The sequence below is a fragment of the Pseudopodoces humilis genome, chromosome 5, assembly GCF_049639895.1.
Source record: "Pseudopodoces humilis isolate 2021_Gansu_Grassland_sample_001 chromosome 5, ASM4963989v1, whole genome shotgun sequence".
NCBI lineage: Eukaryota > Metazoa > Chordata > Aves > Passeriformes > Paridae > Pseudopodoces > Pseudopodoces humilis.
In genome coordinates, this window is record NC_142204.1 from 45588444 (window position 1) to 45613392 (window position 24949).

Genomic DNA, 24949 nt, shown 5'->3' on the forward strand with positions numbered 1-24949 from the left:
TGCATTTACAAAATTTTATTGTTCATGCTTGTTAGGGTGCAAGATTTAAAATAAATGCAGTTCATATGCAAACTTAATACCCTGACAGAGAAATTGCACTGAATACGAACTCATCTATGATAATTTTAAAAAACCCCATCATTTTACTGAGCATAAAATTATGTGAAAACATGGTACCAAAATAGACTTATTAAGATGATGAAAATGATAAAAAAAGTTCCAAATTTCCTGTTGACTTTAAATTATTCTTATTTTGTAAAGCATCCATATTTAAAGAAAGAACTTTAACAAAGCTCTAGAATGGCTACAGATATAAAAATCAATGGTGACAGGATTTAACAATATACTTGGTGGTTTTTAAATACTATACAGTTACTTGGGGCCATAGATGACAAATTTATTTTAACAGTTTTACTATTTTTTGCCAGTTCTGTGAAAGCAATTTTGATTTCACAGAAGCTGTTGAATACTACAGAAAAGAAATAACTTCCTCTAATCAAAAACCTGCATCACTGCAGTATTTTTCTCTGTGATCGAAGCTGGTCAATGATGCAGAATAGGTGAATAGAGAAATACCACTAAAAATGTCAAATTACATGAAACTTGAAGCCCAGCAAGGCCAATGTCTGTCTTAGAGTTTGTGAGTTGATATTAAAAGAAGAGGCTTTATACCACTTTTTGGGTTCCCACTACAGCAGAAAACCTTTACCTGTATTTTCTTTAAAGGTATTTAAAATACTTTATTAGTTTATAACACAGTTAAGAAAGCTCCAGGAAAAAAATCGCTTGGCCCTATCTCCTTAGTGGAAGGAAACAACAGAAATATTTAGATACAGATATTTAATATAATCTGTAGTGGTTTTTCACCTCAGTGGACTTTCCTTATACATACCCATCTTACCTTCATCCATAATTGTAACTGCTTCCTCAGTTATCTGACTTCCTGATCCAACTGAAGTTTGTGCGTTGAAGTAAAACTTGTACCGGGTGCTGTAATTTAAATTTTTTAATATCAAGCTGCTCTCGTTGGCAGGAATTCTTATCTCTACCAAGGGACCCAATTCATGTGTGTTATTGACTGTTGTTACAAAAAACAGAAAAACAAAAACATTAGGAAATTTACATTCACTGTCATTGTGCTTAAAAAGGCTTTTCTTGGTTTGTATGTATTCTTTTGCCTGTCTGCTGCATCTACACTTTCAAAAGAAGTTACCTTTGTGTAAAGGTGCCAAATGAAAGATAGGAAACACCAGCAAGTTTTTCAAGATTAAGTTTCAGTCTCACAAATCTCTGAATCCAAGGCAAATTAATTCAATTCAAATCATCAGAATTTACGTAGAATTGAAGCCCTGACGATTGAAAAATTCTGAAACTCTAAATTCAGTATGCTTAGGAAAACATTGAAGCCACTTGTGTCTAATGCTGAAGAACAGCAGAATTTGGTAAGTGGAAGAAAGTAAACTTCCTTTATCTCTTCCATTAATATGAAACTCTTTCCTTTCCAGTGTCACTGCTGAGAAATTTCTGGGCTAAGCAAATAACTGGGATCCAAAAGAAGTGATTTAATAGCTCTGAGGTGAGTAAATGGCACATTTATAAATTTTTCTTTTTAAGATTATACCATTACAATTGGAAAAGCATATAACAATATAACTGGACATACTTTGATTTACTTCTAATGACATTTTCTTTGCAGTTAGAATACAGAATTTGTAAGCAGTAGTATCTTGCATCTAATTGCATGCCACTTATATGAAGAACCTCACCTCCATTTTTCTGTGAATTACGGTTTGAAGTCATGAAAGTATTAAAAATGTTAACCTTGTACTACAGCAGGGAAAGTTTTCCTAGTAGAGTCATCTATATTATCAAAATATATTTGTCTTTTTCAAACTTGACATTTACAAGACAATCATATCTTTTGTACGCTATAAATTTAACATAATTTTTTTCTTCATAAATGGTTTATTATTTGGTAGATACATTGCCTAAATTAGAGTTGCATCAGAGAATCAAAGAATGGTTTGGGTTGGAAAGGACTTGAAAGATCAGAAGTCCAACCCCTAAGATATATTCACATGTAACTTACTTGGTTGAAACTTCAGTGTATATGATGTCAAAACACCATTTGGATGGGTGGGTGAACCCCACTCCAGAGTCAATGAGTCCAGTGTTGGGTTAGTAATCTTCAGAAATGAAGGTGAGCTAGGAACTTTTAAAAAGAACATAGAGTAAATACAAAATAGATTAACTTAAAACAGGTCATAAATTATTAATTCTTATGAATATTACTGTGTTGGGTCCGATTATTATTTTAGGAAGTCCAGGTAGACCCCATTTAAGTTTAATATCTAGGTTTTTAATTTCATACCTCCTTCAGGGGTCCTAAATACTTTGTCTGGGCTTGCTGGTCCTTCTCCTTTACCGTTAACAACTCTAACGTTCAGCTTGTAAGAACTATAGGGCTCTAGTCCTGGTAACATTCCAAAAGTCTTGTTTCCCCTGAAAGTCAAGATCTTTTTTTCTACGTGTCGTCTACTCCTTCTGGATAGACTCTGCACTTTCCAGTAGTAAACCTAAAGACAAAAAAAACCCCAAAAACTACAGTGAGTGCTCAGCTGTTCTGATTTTCTAAACTCTGAGCTTTTCCATGAATGTCCATGAATTATAGGTACAAATAACTGCAATTTTAATAACCTCAGATAAGACACAGCATAAAGCTTTCCTGCTCTAGAAACAGACCTTGTCCAGAAACAGTGTACACAACTGCATGCAGACTACCACCTGCCAGTTCTGCTAATGCTCAAAACCAGTTTGATACGAGTTCTGCTTGGGAACTGCATTGGTCTGTGATCATTCTCCTGTTATTCAGTCTATCTGAATGACAGTAGTTATCCATTCTTTCAGTAAGATGTCTACAGGCATTCCAAAGAAGATTTGGACTTTGCCTCCTTGTTAGATCATGTCCCCGGCCATGCTATTCCTTGTCAGATTATCTTTAAATGGGGAAGAAATCAAAAGATTTGACAGGGCTGGAAAAACACACGAGTTCTGAAATGGCTCTAAGGTTACAGTATTGGAATGATCTCCACCCATGGAAAGGAAGACTGCTCCTCCAATTATGTGACAATTTGATCAGATGAGAAAGCTGATTCTGATGTCCTGATGATCATGATGCTCTGATGAGCTAAGTTTCTAAGAAACTATATATGAGCCTCAGAGGTACTTTCCCTGCACTCTCTTTACTACACAGTCTCCCTACCATGATAACTTGAAAGATATTAATAGTTGCCCCTCCAAAAGACTTGTGTTACTCCTAAGATTGTCACCTTCAAATACATAATTGTTTATTTTTCACAGCATTGTTTTCATGCACATATGATCACAAGCTGAAGATGATTAAGAAATCTAAATTAATAAAAAATCTATTGCTATACAGGCCAACTGCAAAACACCTCTTTAATTAAGGAACCCGGGATTTTACATGGGAATTGAAAAAAAGGGGCTGTTAAGACTTGCAAAGCTCAGCTACATAGCTATAAAGCAATGTTACACTTAGACCAGCTTTCAACATAACATTTCACTCCAATCACGTTTAAATGCCAATGTGTTTTACATGGTTTGAGTTAATGCTTTTCAGCGTCATCAGCTGTCATCCTATAGCTCTCATCCTATCAACTACTGTAGAAAATAATTTACAAGCTAACAAAACTTGAAGTGTTGGTACTATTGGTGCTGAAACTCGTCAGCTATAATAAATGAGACTGCATCACATTTTTCGTAATTTCTTCCTAACTTTGAAAAGCTTTATAGTACCACAGTATATTGACTAATACCTAGATTAATACAAGTGTAAAATATGAATTATGTGCTGTAGACTGCTGCTTAGTTACTTCTTCCTGCTTTGTTCAGACATTTACCTTCAAAACATGACTCTTTAGACTCCCTCATAGTTCTCTCTTTATTAAGAAATCTGTCCCCAGCACAACACTGCATATTGGGCTATTGACAGAAATAATTTTATTAACTAGGAAAACCTGAGTGTGCTAGTAGGATTTTGCTTCTGTGTTTACAAAGAGCTCATCATTGTAACCTACGTCAATGATGAAGATACTTCATCCTTGAAAAGTTTTCTGTTTGTATTGAGAGAAAGCTTTATAATAATAGCTATTATTCACCAGGTCTTAGGATTTCTCATGCCTTGTCTAGTTTTTAACCTATTTTAGCTTGATTTAGCTGTATTTGCAAAAATTATTTAAGATATTCTTGCTACATCTGCAACTTACTCAAGGATATATCATTGTCACATTTGTCCTAGCCAGAACAGCAAAACTGCTCAGTGGTCAGGTCTGTTGTCAATCCTGTGGTTGTGAGCTTGTTTTATTATTATCAAGTAACTTATTTGAGCTTCAGTTTTGCTTTGCTTTGTATAATTGTGTGGCTCTCCTCCACACAGAAAAAAAAAAAATTTACCATACGTAGAGAAAGCATAACAAATTAAATAGAAGTAATCATGACATGATTGACCCCTTAGATTATGTGGAAAGGAAAGTGATCCCATTAGTGATTACAGGACAAAAGATAACCCTCAGACACTCAAAGTCAGAAGGAAAAAGAAATCTCCATCTAAACTTTGGGTAATGACAATGCACTGTAACCATGCTGTTGAACTTAACACTTGATGTATAGTTAGAAATGTGTCTATGGATTTTGGTTTTGGTATTGTTATAGATCTTTAAGAGAAATTTGATGATTTGGATTAGGAGCTTTAGTGTTGCTGTAACTTGATTAATAGTTACCACTACTTTCACTAGAGTCTAACTCTTTAATTGTCTCATAATAGACATTTTCTTTTGATTGCCCATTTGTGGGTAAAATACCAGGTTGATGTAAAGCTGTCATCTGATAGATAAACATTTAAGAGAGTACTGAAGTCCTGTTTCTCAGCTGAATTTATTGAGTTAGTGTGGCGAAGAACCACACAATCTACAAACATGCTCTGTCATACAGAACTAGTTTAAGTCTCTCTGGATGGTGGTATTTTCTGCCAGGAAAGAGATATCCACACACCAGGAACTCACATTCATGTGGTAACCAGCTGTAGAGCACTGAAGTTCAGTTTCAATGTTTTTGACTGCTCCATTTTATAAGTACGGTGTATATTTATTCTCCTCTAAACACTGTTTTAACTTTTCAAATATTTCTTTTACTTCCTTTCACTTAAGGAGAAGCAGTTCAAACTAGTCTGTCTTACAAAGTGATCTAGTTTGGACTAAGTAATCTGTTATGTTAGAACATACTTATAAGAATACTTGCAGAGAAACAAAGAAGGAATTACTTTGGTTTTCTTCTATTATTAAATAGGATATCAGTATATCCTCACTGAAGCAACTTTTCCCTATCCCACAGGGACACCAGTTCCAAATATTTAAGTCCTTCTGTCTCCCTTCCTCTATTAATTGCAGTCTTTTTTGTTCAGCACAGCCTTTTCAGTTATGGCCAAAGGCAACCCACTACCTTACAATAAGTTTCTTTCAATTATATGGGCACTGAATTTTCTGCCATTCTGTTGTCCTTAAGCTGAGCTTTTACACTGAGCTTTTTCCAAAAAGACCTCCAAAAAGACACAGAACCCAGCTTATGCTAGCAAGTGTCCAGTTACTCTGAATTAAAGATGTGATTAATCACATTGAAGCAGAACATGAGCAACCCTAGCATTAGACCTAGAAGAGACCCGTACAAAAACTATTTCTTCACATCCTCTAAATTACTTTGGAAAAAGATCATTAAAACTGTTACAATTTTTTTAATCTGTTTAACACATGCAAGTTTGATTGTCAACACATGCCATTTTTCTTCAAGGACAATGTCACAGGAAGCTAGTGCCACAAGGCTGGAACATTGCTAAACTCTGTATGAATTTCATCAAAGCTGTTGCTCTTGTCAGAAGAACTTGGGAGCTCACTGAAAAGCACAAGTCCTCTTACATGTCAGCTACTTCAATCTGGATCCAATCTCATATAGGAAGATTGATCTATTTTAATAAACAAGAGAATGCTTTTTGACCATACTTACTTTATACCCTTGAAGGTGTCCTCGGACAGTTTTTAGTGGAACTGGGTCCCAGTGCACCTTTGCTAATGTGCTGTTAATAACATGAACCTGCACATTGCCTGGAGCAACCATTGGCACTGTGTGGAAAAGATACAACAAGCACCTAGTTAGAATTAGAAACCACACAAACACAGTTTTTTAGAACGAGTCTGCATTGTGCCCATGGAATAGTTAAAATGTGTTTTCAGGATTGATACCGCAGAGTATTATCAAGCCTTACTTTCTCCAAATTACTTCCTTTTATTAAAAAAATAACTACTATTCCCCTTATCAGTATCTCAGTATTTTAAATACCCATATAGGTTACACATTTAGTTCCTCTTAATTAGGATAACTGAGTTAAACTACAAAACTTACAGTCTTCCCCTGAATGTCCAATCACCTCTGATGGCTCTGGTGCATACCCCAAGTCATTTAAAGCTTGCACTTTTATTTCATATGGAACAAAAGTTGGTGTACCAGACACAATATATTTAGATACATTTGCAACTATAACAGATGTCCATTCATCATCAACATCTTTCTGGCGCCAGCTGACTTTGTACTGAAGCCCTGGTCCATTAGACTGAAAACCTTTTAAAGGCTGAAATGAAAAGAAATAATTTTTAAATATTCTGAAGTATCCGAAAAATCTTAACTTAGAATGAAATACATTGATTCTTTTACAGAATGTCACTGAAAATTTACCACTGTACTCTGCAGAGAAGCACTGCTGAAAGTTGTGCAGTTTAGCTTTTACAGGAGCACACTGAATGATGTTAGTGCCTAATCCTTACACAAACAACACATTGTGATTTCTGTATACATATTTTGTTTTCAAATATTTCTTAAGAAGTGGAAGAGAGAAAACCAGACTCGCACCAACTCCCTGGAAAGAGTGTACCCTAGGCAATATTTCTTGCCTGGGAGGGCAAATTGTTTATACATGGCTCTCCTTGAGCTCTTGTCATGATGGTAAGAGCATGATGGAGAAAACTTCAACAGAAGTTTTCTAGTGGGAAAGTACACAATGATTAGTTTATCACAAAAGATGACAGTAGAAGTAGCATTCACATTAGAATTCACTCTAAAAATTAAGACTCTACTTGAAATTAACCTCCATTTATATTTTGAAGTTTTCCAAAACTGGCAGCAAAATACCATGTATTACTTAACTATTGGCTTATCTTGAGAAATCACTCAAGGAAATATGCCCTCCCTTAACTTATTTTCATATTAAAAAAAAAAAATCTATTTTTTCATGAAAATAAGGATGGTGAAGGGTCTGAATTTAGTTATATTTCAAGAATATTTTAAGCAAGCAATTGGATACTCTCATCATTGGTTCTCAAAATAAAAAAAAAAGCTACTCACAAATGTGAAAACAAATGAAACCTTGAAAAAAGACCCCATCTTACCTCCCATGTTATTACCAAATTATCAGGTTCTGAGCCTATCCCCTGTACATTAGCAGGATTTTCATCAGGACCTAAACATAAAAAAGTTACACGTGAACAAGAATGGCTGCTGTGTGATTCCAAGCAAATTCAAGGCTATTCATAGAGGGAACCAATCACTGGTAAGTGGGAATAATTATTTACTTGCAGATTTTGTCAGGTACTGCTCAGATGGCTCACTCGGCTGACTCCTGCCAATCTTATTGACGGCTATCACACGGAACGAGTAGTTGACATACGGAGACAACTTCAAGTGCACCGTTGTCTGAGTGCCAGGGACTTCCGTCTGGTAATGCCATACTCCTGGTTCATGCAGCGCATCTTCATATTCAATTACAAAGTCTGCAAGCAGGAATTGAATCCAACTTTATGTCAAAACTTGAAACAGCTTCCCAGACGGGTATAGGCTTTTCTGAATGAGCTAGTCAGAAGGGATTGCTCCAACCAATGCTTTCAAAAATCACGGAACTTGACATGTAAATACATAAATCATAACACAAATCTGTAATGTGAGTGGATATCAAAAATAGAAATTTAGGTGAATTATAATAAATAAACCCTTACTTTTATCCTTTGCAACTTTCACTAATGCAGCCATCTCTCAGGTAATACAGGAGCTCCCTCTCAGGTTCTGGATTTTAATTTAATGGGAACCCTTGAACTATCACAGCAAGGAAGTGGAATTTGACTGCCAAATACATTATTCTTAGTTGTATCAAGCAGACAGCATGCAATACCTGTATAAATTTAAAACTCCCTGAATATTCCATTTCCCCCAATGAAATTGGCATAATGAAAATCTATTTAAAGTCAAGAACCTATACTCGAGGAAGATTTTTGAGAGCACTTTTCATTATCTTCAAATTAAATCAGGGAATGTATGCTCAGAAACTAAATTTCTTGAGAGTTCTCCGTGTGAATATTATGTCGACTACTGTTAATACCCTACAAAGTATATAACCTCAGGGATAAATAGGTTTGTAGAATTCCAAAAAAGAAAATCGTATTCATTATGAAAGACAAAAGGTCATCTTTTTACAGATATGAAACAGCCAAAAAACCTTGCTGTAAGATATGAATTCTGAAAGACTCAGGAGGGAATTTTAGAACACAATAAATGAATGGAAGAAAAATGTAGTCTGAGTACATGCCACAGAACCTAGAGCATCAAATATTTGTGTGCTGTGTAACAATAATTTTCCTCTATCTCATGTATAGTTGGAGACAAAATATGACTCAAGATTCAACCTGTTTGCACTACTAAAAAAATTTTAGTCGCTTCTACAAATTTCTAGACATTTCTTTTAGAATACTTACAGCACCACATAGAAAAATGCATAATAATTTGGGGAGCAAGATGTAAAACAGGTAAGTTGTATTAATCATAGCCTTCAGATTTAAGGCTGGCAGATTTCATTCTGACCTAAGTAGTCAAAAAAAGAGGGAGAATGGACCCCAAATTACTGTCTGAAGTACTGCTGCTATTGTGTGCCCAGTGATACAGGTCTTAGGATGGGATGTCTTCTGGATAAAAGCTTTGCTGAAAAGGTCAGAATATTATATTCCAAAAAGGTTTTCACTACTGCTTTTTACTTCCCTGGTCACTAGCCCTGTCTGCAACTCGTAGAATAATTTATAGGCAACTTCAAGGAAAAAAAAATAAATCTAAACTTTCAGAGAGATTTTAGCATGTCAGTCATATTGTGCAAGCAGATCACTCCTAATGAAACGCGATCCTTGACTCTTCATCTGCACTTTGAAGTGATAGCAGCAGCAAAAGAAACAGGCTTACTTAGGAAGCAAATGCCTTATTTTACAGCCTCTAATAAGACCATGCAGCAGTATGAATGGTATTATAATTAAACCCAGCATTATATAGTTAGAAGAGTTCAGTTTCTAATATGAGAGTGCATGCAGTATCTCGTTCTAGAAAAAAACCTATAGGAGACAACACTGCCTAGTATTAACTGTTTTGGAACAGTGTGATCTCATTCCTACAGAAAGACAACACTTGTGTCTTCTGGCATGGAAAAAATGAGAATACTAATAAAAGGATATCTATATGAACAAACCACTATTCAACTATTTACATTGAACTTCTATATATTATATTTTTAAGGTATATTACTAGGTGATATACATTAGAGATGCCTGAGATGGTAAAATTTCAGAAAAAATCACTTAGTGTTTCATTAAAATGCAGTCAAAATCTTTCCTGTGTTCAGAATCTTGTGAAATTCTGTTTTTTATAATCCTTCCTTTTGAGATACCTCATGTTTATGGTTTGTTATCAGTGTAGATACCAACGCTGCATCAAACCCTGGAGAGCAACAGCCAGTAAGTCAGTCTAACAAATTAATTCCAAACATAACATGTACATTGGTGTTGTCAACTTGTGGCAGTTATTATCTAAAAACACACTGCATAAATAATGAAATAATTGAATTAAGTTGCTCACAGGGAAAAAGCAATGCCAGAAAGTTTTCCTGATCCCATGTTTTTTTGGAAAACAAACATTTTTGTTCCTTGCTCCTGAAGTCCCCCTCTATCCTCTCTGCTGAATATAAGCAAGAGTCTTTCATTATATTTTACAGGGAAGAATAACAGCATTTAAGATCAATTTACTGTTTCAAAATTTTATAGATATTCAATTGTTTAGTTTTATGGTTATGGTTTATTCTTTTAACTGTCTGGACTAGAAAAAAACCCAGAAAAACCATCTACCTTATATTTTCATGAAGAATAAACTTCTGCATCTGTAGTGATGGATAATCACTGACGATGCTGGTACTGATGCTATTTCAAATTCACAGAATTACAAAAGAGTTAATGCAAGGTGTTAGTAGCTCCCTCCTGCAGCAACATACAAGCAATGAACAAGTCTGCTCTCTACATACACATAAAATTGGACCTGGTCAGACAGACCTCACATCAGTGTATATATAACTTCTATAATATTTAGCACAAGTTTTTGAATAAAAAGCCCAGGTCTTCTGGGTAGTAAATAGGTCTTCCTGCTTGGCTGTACAGTAGTTATTAAGGGTATGTTATGCTAATAAATGGGAGCTGTAGAGAATTAATTTACCATTTTCCCATGCTGTACACAAAATTTATTCCAGAAATATTTGGAATTTGAGAACAGTTAGAACAATGCTTTCAACGTAGTGTAGCAAATACAAACAAACATACTTGTAATAGGACTGTTGTTTTCATCTCCTGGTATCCATGAGAGATCAATGCTTCTTTCTAGCTGACCTGTCAATTCCAAGTCAAAGGGTGGATTTGGCCGAGCTGTAAATCAAGTGAACACAAAGTAAGTAACCACACCAGAAAAAGTAGTTTCATATTTGAAAAAAATCCTTACATTCCAATCAAAGAATTCCACAAATACAGCAGGGCAGATCTACTAATTTATGTAAACATGACTTAAGGACCAATAGCATGCAATTGTTACAAAACAGACAAAAATGGAGAACTGATGTAATCGGGAAACTTCTATACATTAACAAGAATAGGTATTTATTTTTTATCTAGTTTGAGCGCACTGTGATATAAAAATGTGATGAGATGCAAGGAATTATGAAATGCACATTTAGTTTGTCTTTGAATGTTTTTGGGTGGTTATCTATTGTAACAGACATACCTCACACAACATGGAAAATAAAGAAGAACTTACATCAAAGAAGCTTTTCTAGAACCATTAAAAATATTTTTATGTGAATTCAAAACAAATATACTTCAAATAGAAACTAACTGCAAGTTACTAAATTATTTTTTTTTGCTGTTCTTTTAAAAAGGCTCACAAATACCATGCAAGCTGTTATACATCCTTACAATGCATAAAGATGTAATTGTCCATTCCAAATTCACAAAGGTAATTTATTATATGATTTGTTACACAAAAATCACTAATAAGTAGGTTCAAGGAAGAATACATAAGCATTGTCACTGAATATTTTTCACTGACAGGATGTACATAAAAGTGCTTAAAACCCTTATACCTTCAAGTGTTTTAGCTTATTAATTGCACTTGAACCCCCAAAAAAACATGCAACCAAATTAAAGGCCCTGTACCATCAAATTTAAGACTATGCCTGACTAACAGATTTATTTTTTTGTTTTAACTTTAATTTTAAAATCTTGGCTATATTTCATGAATTTTAAGTCAAACTGGTTAATATGATAAGATGAATATTCATCTTATGAGTGGAGTAAAATGAAGATAAACTATGAAATAAAATAGAGCTGGCCTACAAAGCTGCAAAACCAACATTGACATACAACATAATTTGATTGGTGCAACATCTTTAATAGTGAATTACCTTTCACCAAAACTTGGACTTATATTTTAAATATTTATTATATAACTATTTTGTATTACAGTGTGCTCTATGAGAAAAATATTGTCATAATATACCCAATCTTAATTAAAAAATATTTATCTCTAAAAATCATTTATTCCCTAAATATAAACCAGTCTGCACTGTAACATTCCAAAGTCCAGTATTCCAGTAATGAAACAGTTTGTAGAATGGGATGAAACCACACAGACACAGACACACAGAGGAAAAGGGGAAAAAAATAGGCAAAAAAAATTGCAACAGGCAAATGAGCAAAATATCTGCCTGATGATATAGAAAGAGAACTTTGTTTTAGTTTACCGTAAATGATAGCTGGTGTTGGGGGAGCAGCTGAAAAGAACATTAATATAAAGGATTTAATCAGTTAGTAGCCAGAGAAATAGAATACTGTAGGTAGTTAAAGATTATAGTTATTAGAGACAAAGAAAAGATAACTTATATGATTAAATGGTTAATTAAAAAAATACATGATAATTTTTCACTGAAGAGCTAAAAAGTATTCTTGAGCATTTTATTCATTTTTTAAAATAAGGATAGATCAAGAAAGTAAATAAAGCAAGCAATCTTATATAAACACCTAATTTTTTTGGCTTAGATCATTCCTGGATAGAGATAAGATCACAGCAGAATTTTAAAACACAAACATACTTGACTTTGAGTCTCAGACTGAACTCACGTAAAAATCATTCAGGACATCTACTTAAAACTTCCTTACAAATTGGAGGCAAATTGAAATATTTGGCAAGAATCTACAATCATAAAAATGTAACAGAACTAAACTAAAACTACAATCCATAAGAAGTCACACAAGCAAGTATGCTCAGTCTTTCTGAAGCACAATTTAGTTGTCAAAGAGACTCCTGAGATAACAATCTCCCAACACAACAAAAACATGGAATGAGTCCAGAGAAGGGCCACTAAGGTGATCACAGAGCTGGAGCACCTCTCCTATGAAGACAGGCTGAGAGAGTTAGGGCTTTTAGCCCAAAGAAGAGAAGGCTCTAGGAACACCTTAGAGCAGCCTCCAAGCTCCTAAAGAGAGCTGGAGAGAGACTTTTGACAAGGGCATGCAGTGATAAGACAAGGGGGAATGGCTTCAGCTGAAGCAGAGTGGCTTTACGTTACATATTAAGAAGACATTGTTCGTGGCGAGGCACTGGAACAGGTTGCCTGGAGAGGTTGTGTGGAAGGTGCCCCTGCCCAAGGCAGAGGGGTTAGATGACCTTTAAAGTACCTTCCAAGCCTAGCCATTCTGCCATGTTTATGTTCAAATACCCTGCAAAATTTGATTTCCTGTGGTAGCTCTGGTGAGGTCAAAGTAAAATGCTATACAGCACAAATCTGTCCTGTTGCTACTCAATCATTTGGTAAGTAGCTGATTCAAATGCAAACTGTAAGGTGAAACTGCATTTTTTAAAAACTGAAACACATTGACACATAGGTGGCAATTTCTTTATCCTGTCCTAAAAACCAAAACTATTTCTATGCTTTTCACTTTAAATCTAATGCTGTTTTCATACTTAACAGTAGAAGTTTGAGAGTATTCTTACCAACAACAGTGAGCACAGCACTTGCTGAAACACTGTCCAGAGTAGTATTAACTATGCAAGTGTATGTTCCATCATCTTTATCAGTTACATTCATAATGGTCAAGTTGTCTTTACCAACTAGAAACCTGTAAATACAATAGATTCAGCCACTGATTTTTCAATAACTGGCACTGTTACAAGAAACTTGCATAAAACATTATTAAATACCATATACTTGCACATACCTGAACAGATATGTTTACCCAAGTTAAGCTATGGAACAACGTCAGCTATTTTTTTTCTTCATTGCTCTCGACCATCTTCCCACATAACTGCTTATTCTAATGTGTTTTTCTTTCCAAATATATTCAAACAAATTTTAAATATATATGATCTAGAGTAAAATAGTTTTCTATTACCTTTTTGTCTTCTTATGTCAACTGTGTTTACCTTACACTTAACCTGTAAGGTCAATGTGCATAGTTTGTATAAATGTTTACATCTCATTTTATTTTTAATTCTATCTTAATATTTTCATCACACTAGGTAAGTCCTTTAGTCACCAAATATTGGATAGCCATGATGTTTATCAGTCTTTGGAAAATGTCAATAGGTCAATATGTTCCTTTCAAAGATCAGGAAAAGGAGCAGACTAAAGGACCTAGAAAATTAAAAATAAAGGAAAACTATGTGGTCCTTACCTGTCATCATCTGGCAGTTCATCATTGTCTTTCAACCATGTAACTGTTGGTAGTAAGGTAGAATCATGTTTTATTATACACTCAAAAGAAACCTGGCCATATCTCTGAATCACTTTGTACTCTGGCTGTTTAATGATCATTGTTGGATCTGAAATTTAAAAACAAAATTAGATATTCAGAAATTCTGAAATCCTATACTAATCACTGATGAAAGAATGACTAATTTCTCACCTTTAATTTCCAACTGCACCTCATTTTGTATCTTTCCTAATTCATTCCTTGCTACACATGTGTATGTACCAGCACTATTCTTCTGAGCCACTGGAATTTCCAAGGTTCCGTTATCATGGAAAACGTACTCATTTCCACGCAAGATGCTACCCTTCACTCCCTTAAACCTTTATATAAGAAGTAACATCATTAGCCAGCATCACAGCCAAATGCGCTCTGGTTTTATTATCAATAAAATACAAACCTAGGACTGCCAAATTAGAAAATAGAGACAGCAGCACTCAAATTTAAATTTGACTCTGTAGGTGTAACTTTACTGCTGGTTTATTAAGTATATGCAATATTGTAATAGCAAATTGTAAACAGTATATATTTTACAATATACTATTTTAAAATTGTAAATAGTGTTAAGAGTTTTAAAGCTTCAAGTGTTTGTTTCCATAGATATAACTGGCTCAGCTTCTGTAACTAAGCACAGCTAGAGCTTACCATTCAATTTCAGGCTTAGGTGACCCAAAATAAGCACAGTCTAGCAATGCAGGACTGTCTGCAATGACTTGATACAGTTTATTAGCAGGAGTTAGAATTCTTGGTGGCTCAGCTGAAAAGACAAATATATTTGCATATAGTTACAAATTTACAAATAGTAAATACATGGTACAAAGTATAGTTACAAATACAAAATACAAAGACATCAAGAATGGCCTAAAGAATTACATATAAACATTTTTCTCTGAGATTATTTTGGGTCTCAGTCTGGGTTCAAATACATTCTACTGGTATGCGCCTGAGGAAAAAATGCAGGGAAATTATCTTGTGAAAAACAACTGTTTCTTGCCTATTTATAAGTAATAGTGATGGGCACCAAAGGCAATGATTTCAATTGGAAAATTTAAATCAGTATATACTTCAAGAAGATAATCTCCTGGGTAGACCGAGCTATCTAATTCCAAACAAACCTGCAGGCAGAAAGAAGCTAGGATGTATTTCTGGTCTAACACCTACATTTTCTTTTAAATGACAGTGTCAATCAACACATCTACCAGTTCCTGCAGGAGAGTCACTGGAGACCATTCTGCCTAGGATTTTGCTACTAGCTTTGTGAAATTCACTGAGAAGAATCAGAGGGGCCACAACATTTTGTAATCAGAAACACACGCCAGGGAAGCCTTAGAGACAAACACATAATCATGTCCCCTTGCAATAGCAACCTGGAGATCATCTATTCCACTAAACCAAAACATCTAGACTCAATGAAACTGACTTGAAACATACTGGCTTAAGCAATACTAATTCCTGCCTTCTTTGTTGGGCTTCTGTTTGACTGACTTACATAAACAAAAAAAAAGGAGATAAAATTTCTTCCAAGTTTTCCCAGCTTTCACTTCTATCCTTCTCACTTTGGAACAGTGAAAGTGAAATTCAGGAACAGCCTAGAAAACACACTGTATGTATATACCCTTGCTCTCTACATGGGCCAGGAAACAGATCAACTCCCAGTGAAGACCTCAAACAAGGCTTGAGCTGAGAATCTGTGTGTTAGCAATAGACAACTGAATACCCAAGAAAACAGAAAAATATAAAGTCTGTTTCTTACCCAGAACGTTCACAAATGCATTTGATAGCAAGTATCCATATTCATTAGAAGCATTGCACTGATAGACGGCACTTGACCTTTCTTGCACGTGTGAGAAAATAATGGTGTCACCATCCACCTTTCTGCTAGGATCTTCTGGGGCAACTGATGGTGAAAAGAAAATGTTACTGCTTTTCTTAAACTGCTATTGGATTGCAAGTTTCATACTTCTGAAAAGAAGGAAAAATCCAAAGACCAATATACCCTTTACGTATTTTTTCCCTGTTTTCAAAAAGTGAATTTTAATATAGCTTAAAAGGTTCTTCTGATTCTACAGGTATTAACCCAGGATGGTAGAGTTCCCATTTTTGAAGATGTTTTTTTGTTTCTTTTCCAAGAAAGTGAAGCTGAGATTGTATTTTGCATGCAATACAGAGAAAAATGCCAATATGTCAAGATTCAGGCAAATACAGTCAATATTTAGAAAAATACAGAAATATTTCTGAATGTCAAAAGATAATCCTGATACAGTACATACTCCTCTGTGATTTTCAAATTTCGAATCAATTGTTATACCATAAATAATTTTCTAAATATAAAAATAGCCATATTCAGTTGAAAATTATGTCAGATTAAAGAATAAGTGTTCCTTCACACATAATCATGAAACAAACTTCACAAGAGCAGAGTTAGTAATTCAGTAGGTGGCACTCTTTCCCTTATGTAAGAATTATACAATGCCATTTCCTTAACTGTTATGGAGTGGCATGAGCTGTCAAACCGCTTCTGTATCACAGAAGCACCCAGGACATAACTGAAAATAAAATTATAATAAAATACTGAAGAAGAATAATAGATGTCAGTTCTAATACAACTGGATGACATTAGAGAAGCATAATGAAGAAAAAACTTAGCTTGTAAAACCACACTGCATAAAAATGCGAAATCTACAGTTTAATATTTTATGATCGTATTAAGTAAGACCATATATATTATTATTGTTTTAAAAAGCACATGTATTATTGATAATGAAAATTAATGGTAAAATTACTGATCCAATACAAAAAATAGATGCATTTATATGTAAATAAATGCATCCTAGTTTGGCTGCATCATCAAAACTGACACCCTTATTGAAGCCTGAAAAAGTATATTTGTGGAATACATTCTTGTAAAAGAAAATTCTTATTTTAACTCATAAAAAAGATCAATCAACTAAATTAACATAAATTTTCTGTGACAGGAACCTTTGATTCAGACAATACGTTAATTCTCGTCTGTAAAGAAAATGGAGACATTTCTCCTGCATTTTCTTGAAGTATCTGTTACTAAATTCTCTACAAAAGAAACCAGATGAAGGGGACCACAGATCTGAGCTTCTGCTTAAGGGTATTTCCAGCTTGGATGAAATCTAAGGCCATTTTTCATGTAAATACCTCAATTTCCAAATAGCTGCCTCAAGAACAGATTTCAATTTCTGTTTTTTTCTGGTCTTCCATCACTCTGAGTTTAAATCAATGTCACAAATTCAAAAATTTTGGGAAGGAAGAAAAAGGTACTACCGTGAGTTTAAATGCTTATTCTCTAGACTTCTGGATCGCTGGCACATATTTTTCTCTCTTTTGCTTTACTTCCTATTTTCCATGTTTCACATTGCTTCCTTTTCTATGTAAATGCCATTTTCATTAAAAGATTCATGGGCTGAAAATAGCCGGAGCAGGTGAGTAGCCCAGCAGGCAGGCCAGTCAGCTGCGGGAAGCGGTCTGTTTCTGCATACAAATCACAGTTAAATAGAAGACAGGCACAACTGCTCTCCCACGAGGAAGGAGAACTGCCCACAGCCATTCCAAGCATGGCTGCTTCCAGCCCTGGGCTCTGGGCTTCCCTCCACTTGTGCCCTCTGAATCCTGTAGCACTGTGTGCGTCCAGGCAGGTCTTTAATGGGTGCACAGACTGCCCCTCTCACACACACTCTAACACATAATTCCTTTAAGGATGATGGTAGGGCCCCTCCTAAGAGATGCAAGCCATTAGTTTAATCCTCTATAACTGAAGGAACGGCACTGTAAAAGAATGATCTAACCATTAAATTACTATATAAAAAGAGAGACAGCATCTTCCCTTCTCATTGCTGGACTCAAAGGAAAAAGGAGATATCCCCTTTCAGCTATCTGAAGAAAAGGAGGTAGGTGCCTGTTCTCTGAAAAGGGCTTCAAGCTGGGATCCCAACAGAAAAGAAGACAGAAGTGTTAGGTTAGCTGGTGCTTTCTGTTAACTGGTCTAGCCACGTGGATGCTGAAGGGCACTGATTCAAACACTCCCTGCTAAGACTGGCATCTATTCAACTGCCTGTTGAATACAGCTTCTTTAATGATCTGAAGCACCCATTGACATGCACTCACAGACACAGAAACATTGAGCTTGGAAGGGACTTTTGGAGGTCATCTGTTCCAACCCCCTACTCAAGCAGGGCCACTTGGATCCTGTTATCCAGAACTGTGTCCAGATGGGAGAAAGATCACCTTCCTCTACTTGCTGGCTGTACTTCTGTCTCATCTAGCCCAGGATATCATTAACCTCTTTGCCACAAGGGCACACTGCTGGCTCATGGTCAACTTGGCATCCACCAGGATGCCCAAGTCCTGTTCTGCCAAGCCACTATCCATCTGGATGGCCCCCAGCACTAAGGCCGTTCCTCCTCAGGTGCAGGACTTTGTTCCACTGATCACCCTCTCTTGGTTCGGCCTTTCAGCCATTTGTCTATCCACCTCCTTGTCTGCTTATCCAGCCCCTACATCAACTGCTTGTCCATGAGGATCTAATGGGAGACAGTGTTGAAGGCCTCACTGCAGTCCAGGCAGACATTATCCACTACTCTTGCCCTCATCTATCTGGCCAGTCATTTCATCATAGAAATGTATCAAGTTGGTCACCCCTTGGTGAAGCCATGAAAACTACTCCTGAAAGTTTTCTTGTCCTTAACATGCCTTGATATGGTTTCTAGAATTAGCTGCTCCATCACCTTCACAGGGATAAAGATGAGAGTGACCAGCTTGAAGTTCCCTGGTTTCTCCTTCTTGCTCTTGTTGAACACAGGAGTAGCATTTGCTTTCTCTCCATCTTTAGGCACTTCTCCCAGCTACCATGATCAAGCAAAGATTATTGAGGCTGTTCTTGCAATGATATATGCCACCTCAGTCAGCCCTTGTGGCTGCATCCCATTAGGGCCCACAAACTTACGTATGTTCTGTTTGCCTCTGACCTAATCCTTTGCCACCAAGAATACATATCATTCTAATCTTTTCCCATGGTCTTTGGGACCTGAGATTCCTGAAGGTCAGTCTTGCTAGTAAAAGCTGAGGAAAAACAGCATGCAGTACTTCAGCTCTTTCCATATACCAGTCTGTCTTTTTAGAAATCTTTTTCTGGGGCAAGGGAATGATTGCAGGGCCACTCAAACACTGCTTGCTTGTATTTATGAATATTCTGGTCACATTACACAACAGCTGCATGAGAAGGAGAAAATGCTTTTGACACATTAGACAAATCTGAATTTGGCACTAATAGGCAAAATACCAAAAAACCTAAGTAATACTTACAATGGGCTTGTCCAAACAGGAATATTAATTATGAGGATTTGCTATAGGAATTCTGCTGCTGTAACAAGACAGACAAACACATGCCATCTTACAGCCAACATTTGCTCCCAATAACATGGAATCTCAGCTTATGAATGCATTTCAGTCCTTTCTGAACAAAGACCTGGTTTCACCTAATTTTTTCATCACATTGTACAATGATACAGTTTCTTGACTCTAGCCATGTTCAGCATATTACTACACAGGGAAGGCAGGGCCCTCATCGGATACTTTTGTCATAGCTAGAGATCAGCACCCTGAGTAAGTTGTGTTCATCTGAACGCATACTTCCATCTGCTTCATAAACTTCTGACAGCCTAAGCAATTACTTTTGCTAATATGTTTCAATAAAACCACAATGGCACCATTATTACTCTTTTTCTTAAAAAAAAAAGACAGAATGACATGTGCTGTGTGAACAGAAGCAGTTAAAACACAGTTAGGCTTAAAACTGGAAGGGAAAAAATCTGGATTAAAAAAAATGGATAATTGAAATGGTTAATAATGTCCTTTTCCTTTATTTACCAATCTCGCTTGCTCCCGGAATATTATTTTCCTGTGAATGCTGAAATCCCTTTTTTCTGATTCTGACTGATTCTGACAGTTCTATTGTCTCCAAAGGCACAGCATTACCTGCACTAACTATAACCATCCTTTGACTATTTTGTGCAGAATTGGAAAAAAACTGATTATCAAAGGTTTTTTCATCTGCTGAAGTTAGGTCAGATGCAAAGTTCCAACACAATGACAGCAGCAGTGGATAAAGATCTTCCCAAGCAGTCTTCTCTCCAAGACTGAAATACTGGGGGCATTAGGGTCCAGCAAATTTCTCCCTCCCATGGCTAAAGTGAACAGCTTGTAATGTGTACTCTCAGATAAAATGATGGATGATGAATCTCTCAGCCAGGGATTATCAAGGCCTTTCATGAAAGAAATCTAAGGGCTAATGTTTCTCACTTAAATTCAGTGTGAGTACTAATGGAGACTAACTCAAACCTAGCAATTCAAAGCAAAATGTGATATAACAAGAGAAGAATGTGTCAAAAGAAGATAAATAGTGCCTTTGCACTGCTTTGTATAAATCTAAGTGTCTGTATGTAATATTTAATAGCTCATCATGAACTGTAAACCACTGGACCAAAAAATCAGTCTTTTGTACTGTATTTGCAATGCCTTTCTGAAGTCCAATTATGAAAGCATTTCCCCTTCCCAATTAATCTGGGTTGTTACTTTCTTAAAAGTTGAGATACTTCATGCATGGCTTCCCTTTTGTAAAACCATGCTGAATATCTTAGCAGTAAGACACAATGGATTATGCAGTGATATAAATAATGCAGATCTTGAGTGTTAATTGAAGCACAAGGCAACACAGAGTCATGGCCTGAACTTTCAATTGCTACTTGCCAAAGTAGTTCTAATTGACCTTAACGGGACTGGACATGCGAGTTCACATACTCCTCCTGTGAGTAAACATTAGGAGGTTAGGTTAGGTCCTTATCATTCCAACATGTCTAAATCAGCTTTTTCGTTAGAAATGGCTGGTGTTTTCAGCATGACTGTTGAAGAAAACAAATTAAAATATTTCAGGGAAACCTAAAATCTTGCTTAAATTTTTTTTTTAAAATTCAGATTATTGCAATATTGAACAAAATTCACACCACTGCATTTTATTTGACAGTTGCTACACTACATTTTTCTCTACTATTTTTTTTTTCTCCTTTTCCCTATAGATGTTTAAACCTCAGCCTTTGACTGAGATATGGACGAATGGTTCTTTCTTCCACATTCCCCCTTCCTTGTCTGACTCTATTATGGAAAAACAAAAACGGAAGAATTAAGTATCTCCCAGTTGTGCTTTCCAACAGAAAATTAAAGTATTGCAAACAGATTACTAGGCCACAAGAGGCACATTGTGGGATATATGATGACAGCAGGGCTTTGAAATTCAAATGTAGCTCTTTTTCTTTGAAATCCTGCCATGGGTGTAGCTCTCTCAGCACTGCCCTGAAGCTGAAACAGCTGCTTTAGTTTCCTTTTACAGTGATTTCCTAATCACTCAGTTGGAAGATGAGGGGCTCAATTCTATAATTTAGTAACAAGTGAACAAAAAGACACACTGTACTTGGTAATTTCCAGAACAGCTTTTGATAACTCAGAATAATAAAAAATCACAAGAATCTTAAGAACTGCATTTTCTGTGATCATGATGCTTCTTATAGATGCCCTGACAGATGCAGTGTACTGGAGCATCCAATCAACTTGCACCTAAATATTTAATGTGGATAAGACTTCAGCTTTTCTCAGCAGCGAAAGTGACCTTTAATATAAGGCTGAGCTACCCACTTACTTCCTGTGTTCTTTTCTTCTTCTTTTTTCCCTACTGAGTTTGAGTGGGTAATTTAATTAAAGTCTTTTAATTTTTACCAAATTCCCGTCAACAAGACTTTGTGTACTAATTCTTCAAGGCCAGTCCAATATATGCTGCCTTTATATTTGGGAAATTTGGTGGAATCCTGCAGCTGCTTCTGAAAACTCTGTTTCTTAATCTTTTACTGTACCATGAAAGAATGCAGAACACATCACTGCTTTTTTGGAAAATTTACTTGTTGGTCATTTGAACAGCTCGTCCTACAGCTTTGATAAGGAAGATCAGCAAGGCAAAGCTGACTTTCATAGCCAGGTGAAAAAGATTTTTTCAAGTCAGGAGGCTTGAAATAATAAAACTAGTAGAACTACAGGATAAAAATCCCCTCCAAACAAATAAACAAAAAGTGAATGATGAAAGATGTGACAGAAAACAACAAAGATGAGACCACCAAAAAACCCAAAACAGAAAGTGAAGGACAGGTACTAAACTTTGATAACAACAAATTCATTATGATATATTTCTTCATAAATATATACTATACAAAATTACATTTATATTTTCCTGTTTTCCTCTCTTACCATTGTTTGATGAGGTGAATAATGTCAGTTTACATAACTTATTTACCAATGGAAACTTCTCATTTTGAATCTCAGGATGTAGAGCTCACCTTCCATTTAATTAGAATTCCTGAAACAGGTTATTTGCTAAATAATTCTATTAGTTTCAATATATAGCCTTATTTTTCCCCCAAAAGTTGCATTTTTCCCCTACAAGTAAGTTTAATCTCTTTTGTATAGTGAATACCTCAGATATATCTAATGAGGGTTCGTGTTTACCTCTTGCTACTACCTAGATTCTGACCATAGACAATCCTTCTCCATGTCCCAAACTAGGTGAATTATATTTCATCAACAGACTTAAACAACTCCTAAATTTCTGAAAGTGACAGAAGGGACACTGTCACACTTTAATCAGATCAGTATTTTAGAATACATTATCTCTCATGAGCCAACAGGTGAGACTGTCTGTTTTTTCATTATTGTTTTGAGAAAGAGGAAGGATAAAGGTAGAAGAACCAAGTGTGACTTTACAGGATATGCACTGTGTAAACCCAGCTGACAACACACTGCAGTGTCCTCCAGCAAGTTCCTTCCAAGGCAAGTTGTACTATATATAGCAGCTACCTTGTGTCTGTCATACAGTATTGCCAGTCATAACACTGCAGCAATTAAGTGGCTCAATCACCAGTTCAGAGCTGCTTTTCTTACTGGTGCACAGAGAAACAGCTGTTCCACTGCCTTAGGGGTTCCTTTTCTTTGACACCTACTTGGCACAAACTGTTTGCCAGGTAGCTGCTGACACATTCAGACAATTCTGCTGCTGCAGCTTCTTAGAGCTGAAGCCTGGAAGGCTCAAACATACACTAAGCTGCAAATCCTGCAGTGTACTGCAAATCCTACAAGTGTATATCCACACATCTGAGGACGTCATTTTTTATGTCGTGTTTAGGATTCTTAGGCAAGATTAGAGTTGCAGTGGGGCAGCAAAGGAGAGATCTAGCAGACGTGACTGCCACAGAAACACAGGGGTAACAATGACATCCAAGCAATGGCCCTCTGAGAGAGACCATCTCCACAAAGATACTACCAGCAGAATGCCAGACAGAAGAATCAGGAGCATGGTTACACATTTTAGTTTTCTCAAACATGTTAGAGGCACATTTTGTTGTTCAGCTTTTATGAACCACAGTATTTTTACCACATCTTTTATGATTTAATATAACCAGTCAGGCAAAAACTACACAAATACAGGCTCTTCACATTTATTTGACAAAAAACACCCTGAGACTCCTCATATTTTCTTACTCATGCTCCTGTAAGGTAATTAAGAATCTTACTTGCTATGGGAACACCATTTGCTAACCAGCTTATACTAGGCTTTGGGTTCCCATTAGCTCTGCAGATCAATGTTCCATCTTCTCCAGGAGACAAGACCAAGTTTCTGGGTGCTGTTATCCAGTATGGAGCAGCTTTAAGAAAACAAAGACAGCAATTATTTTCTAAAATTATGTACAGAAAATCATAAGACACAGACATGGTAATCAGAAGATAATTCAAACAAGGTATGTGTAGATATAGACTTACAGCTATACTGTTACTTTATATGTGTATATATATATAAGTAATGCTTAATTAAGTAATACTCAATAAGTAATACTCAGTTAACTGGCTGAACTGACCCTCTGGTCACCTACTGCATTAAAATTCTGAGATAAACAACAAGAGGATCTTTGTTTCATTTAGGGTTGCCTGCTTTGAATCTAATTTGCCTTCCTAAAGCAAGCAAAATTTATCTGAGTCTGGCATTTGCAGACACTGCTGTGGTCTTTTGATTAATTTCAGAAATATCCATGCTCTTAGTAGCTAGGCTGTTAGGAAAAAAATTAGGTTTGATTACACATAAAGCTTTCATGTCAAGGGTGAAATTTTTAAATGGCAAAATCCTTTGTCTCACTCAATTCAATGGTGATTGCAGTGGGGCCAGATGTTTACCTGAGACAGATGAAAACACAGAGATCAAAATGTGTGAAACACTGTCCTTACTAGAAGATATTCACCAATTTCTCCATCCCTTTTTTGCAAAAAATAACCACAAACAGCATATATTATGACATCTTGCAATTAATTTTCAGATTTTGGATTGATGGACAGATGCAAACAAAATTAAACTTCTGTTCTTAGAAAGGAGGTTAAATGTGATCATAAAAAGATGCTGATCTACAGCAAAATAAATGACTATTTAACATGCAAAGCAAGCAATACAGCTGATTATTTAAATGACTAATTAACTGTCATTACAGTTTTTTGTTTCATGGTATTCACAGCATACTTACAATTCCTATTTAGACAAACATGTTGTAAATGTTTTTAGAACTATAAGGCATCATCTTGGATAAAAAACATGAAGATAGGAACCCAGAAGTATCAGTAAAAGA

The 24949-nt window shown here is 35.8% G+C and overlaps 1 protein-coding gene across 27 annotated transcripts in view; it reads right to left on the bottom strand.

Annotated features, from left to right (window-relative positions):
• NRCAM (neuronal cell adhesion molecule) overlaps positions 1–24949 on the bottom strand; it is a 148258-nt gene that overhangs the window by 27879 nt on the left and 95430 nt on the right. For 15 of the 27 annotated variants that reach the window (XM_088054699.1, XM_088054709.1, XM_088054695.1 and 12 more), the window contains 15 exons: positions 23852–23983; positions 15970–16113; positions 14862–14973; positions 14373–14539; positions 14142–14289; positions 13462–13586; positions 12212–12241; positions 10740–10841; positions 7695–7892; positions 7512–7582; positions 6472–6697; positions 6076–6191; positions 2372–2576; positions 2090–2212; positions 902–1078 (listed from right to left, as the gene is read on the bottom strand). In XM_088054699.1, coding sequence (XP_087910825.1) covers positions 902–1078; positions 2090–2212; positions 2372–2576; positions 6076–6191; positions 6472–6697; positions 7512–7582; positions 7695–7892; positions 10740–10841; positions 12212–12241; positions 13462–13586; positions 14142–14289; positions 14373–14539; positions 14862–14973; positions 15970–16113; positions 23852–23983 — 2076 coding nt within the window. Of the gene's footprint in view, positions 1–892; positions 1079–2089; positions 2213–2371; positions 2577–6075; positions 6192–6471; positions 6698–7511; positions 7583–7694; positions 7893–10739; positions 10842–12211; positions 12242–13461; positions 13587–14141; positions 14290–14372; positions 14540–14861; positions 14974–15969; positions 16114–23851; positions 23984–24949 lie in introns of all 27 variants that reach the window. The other 12 variants (XM_005519280.3, XM_088054703.1, XM_014249015.2 and 9 more) reach the window with 3 other exon arrangements.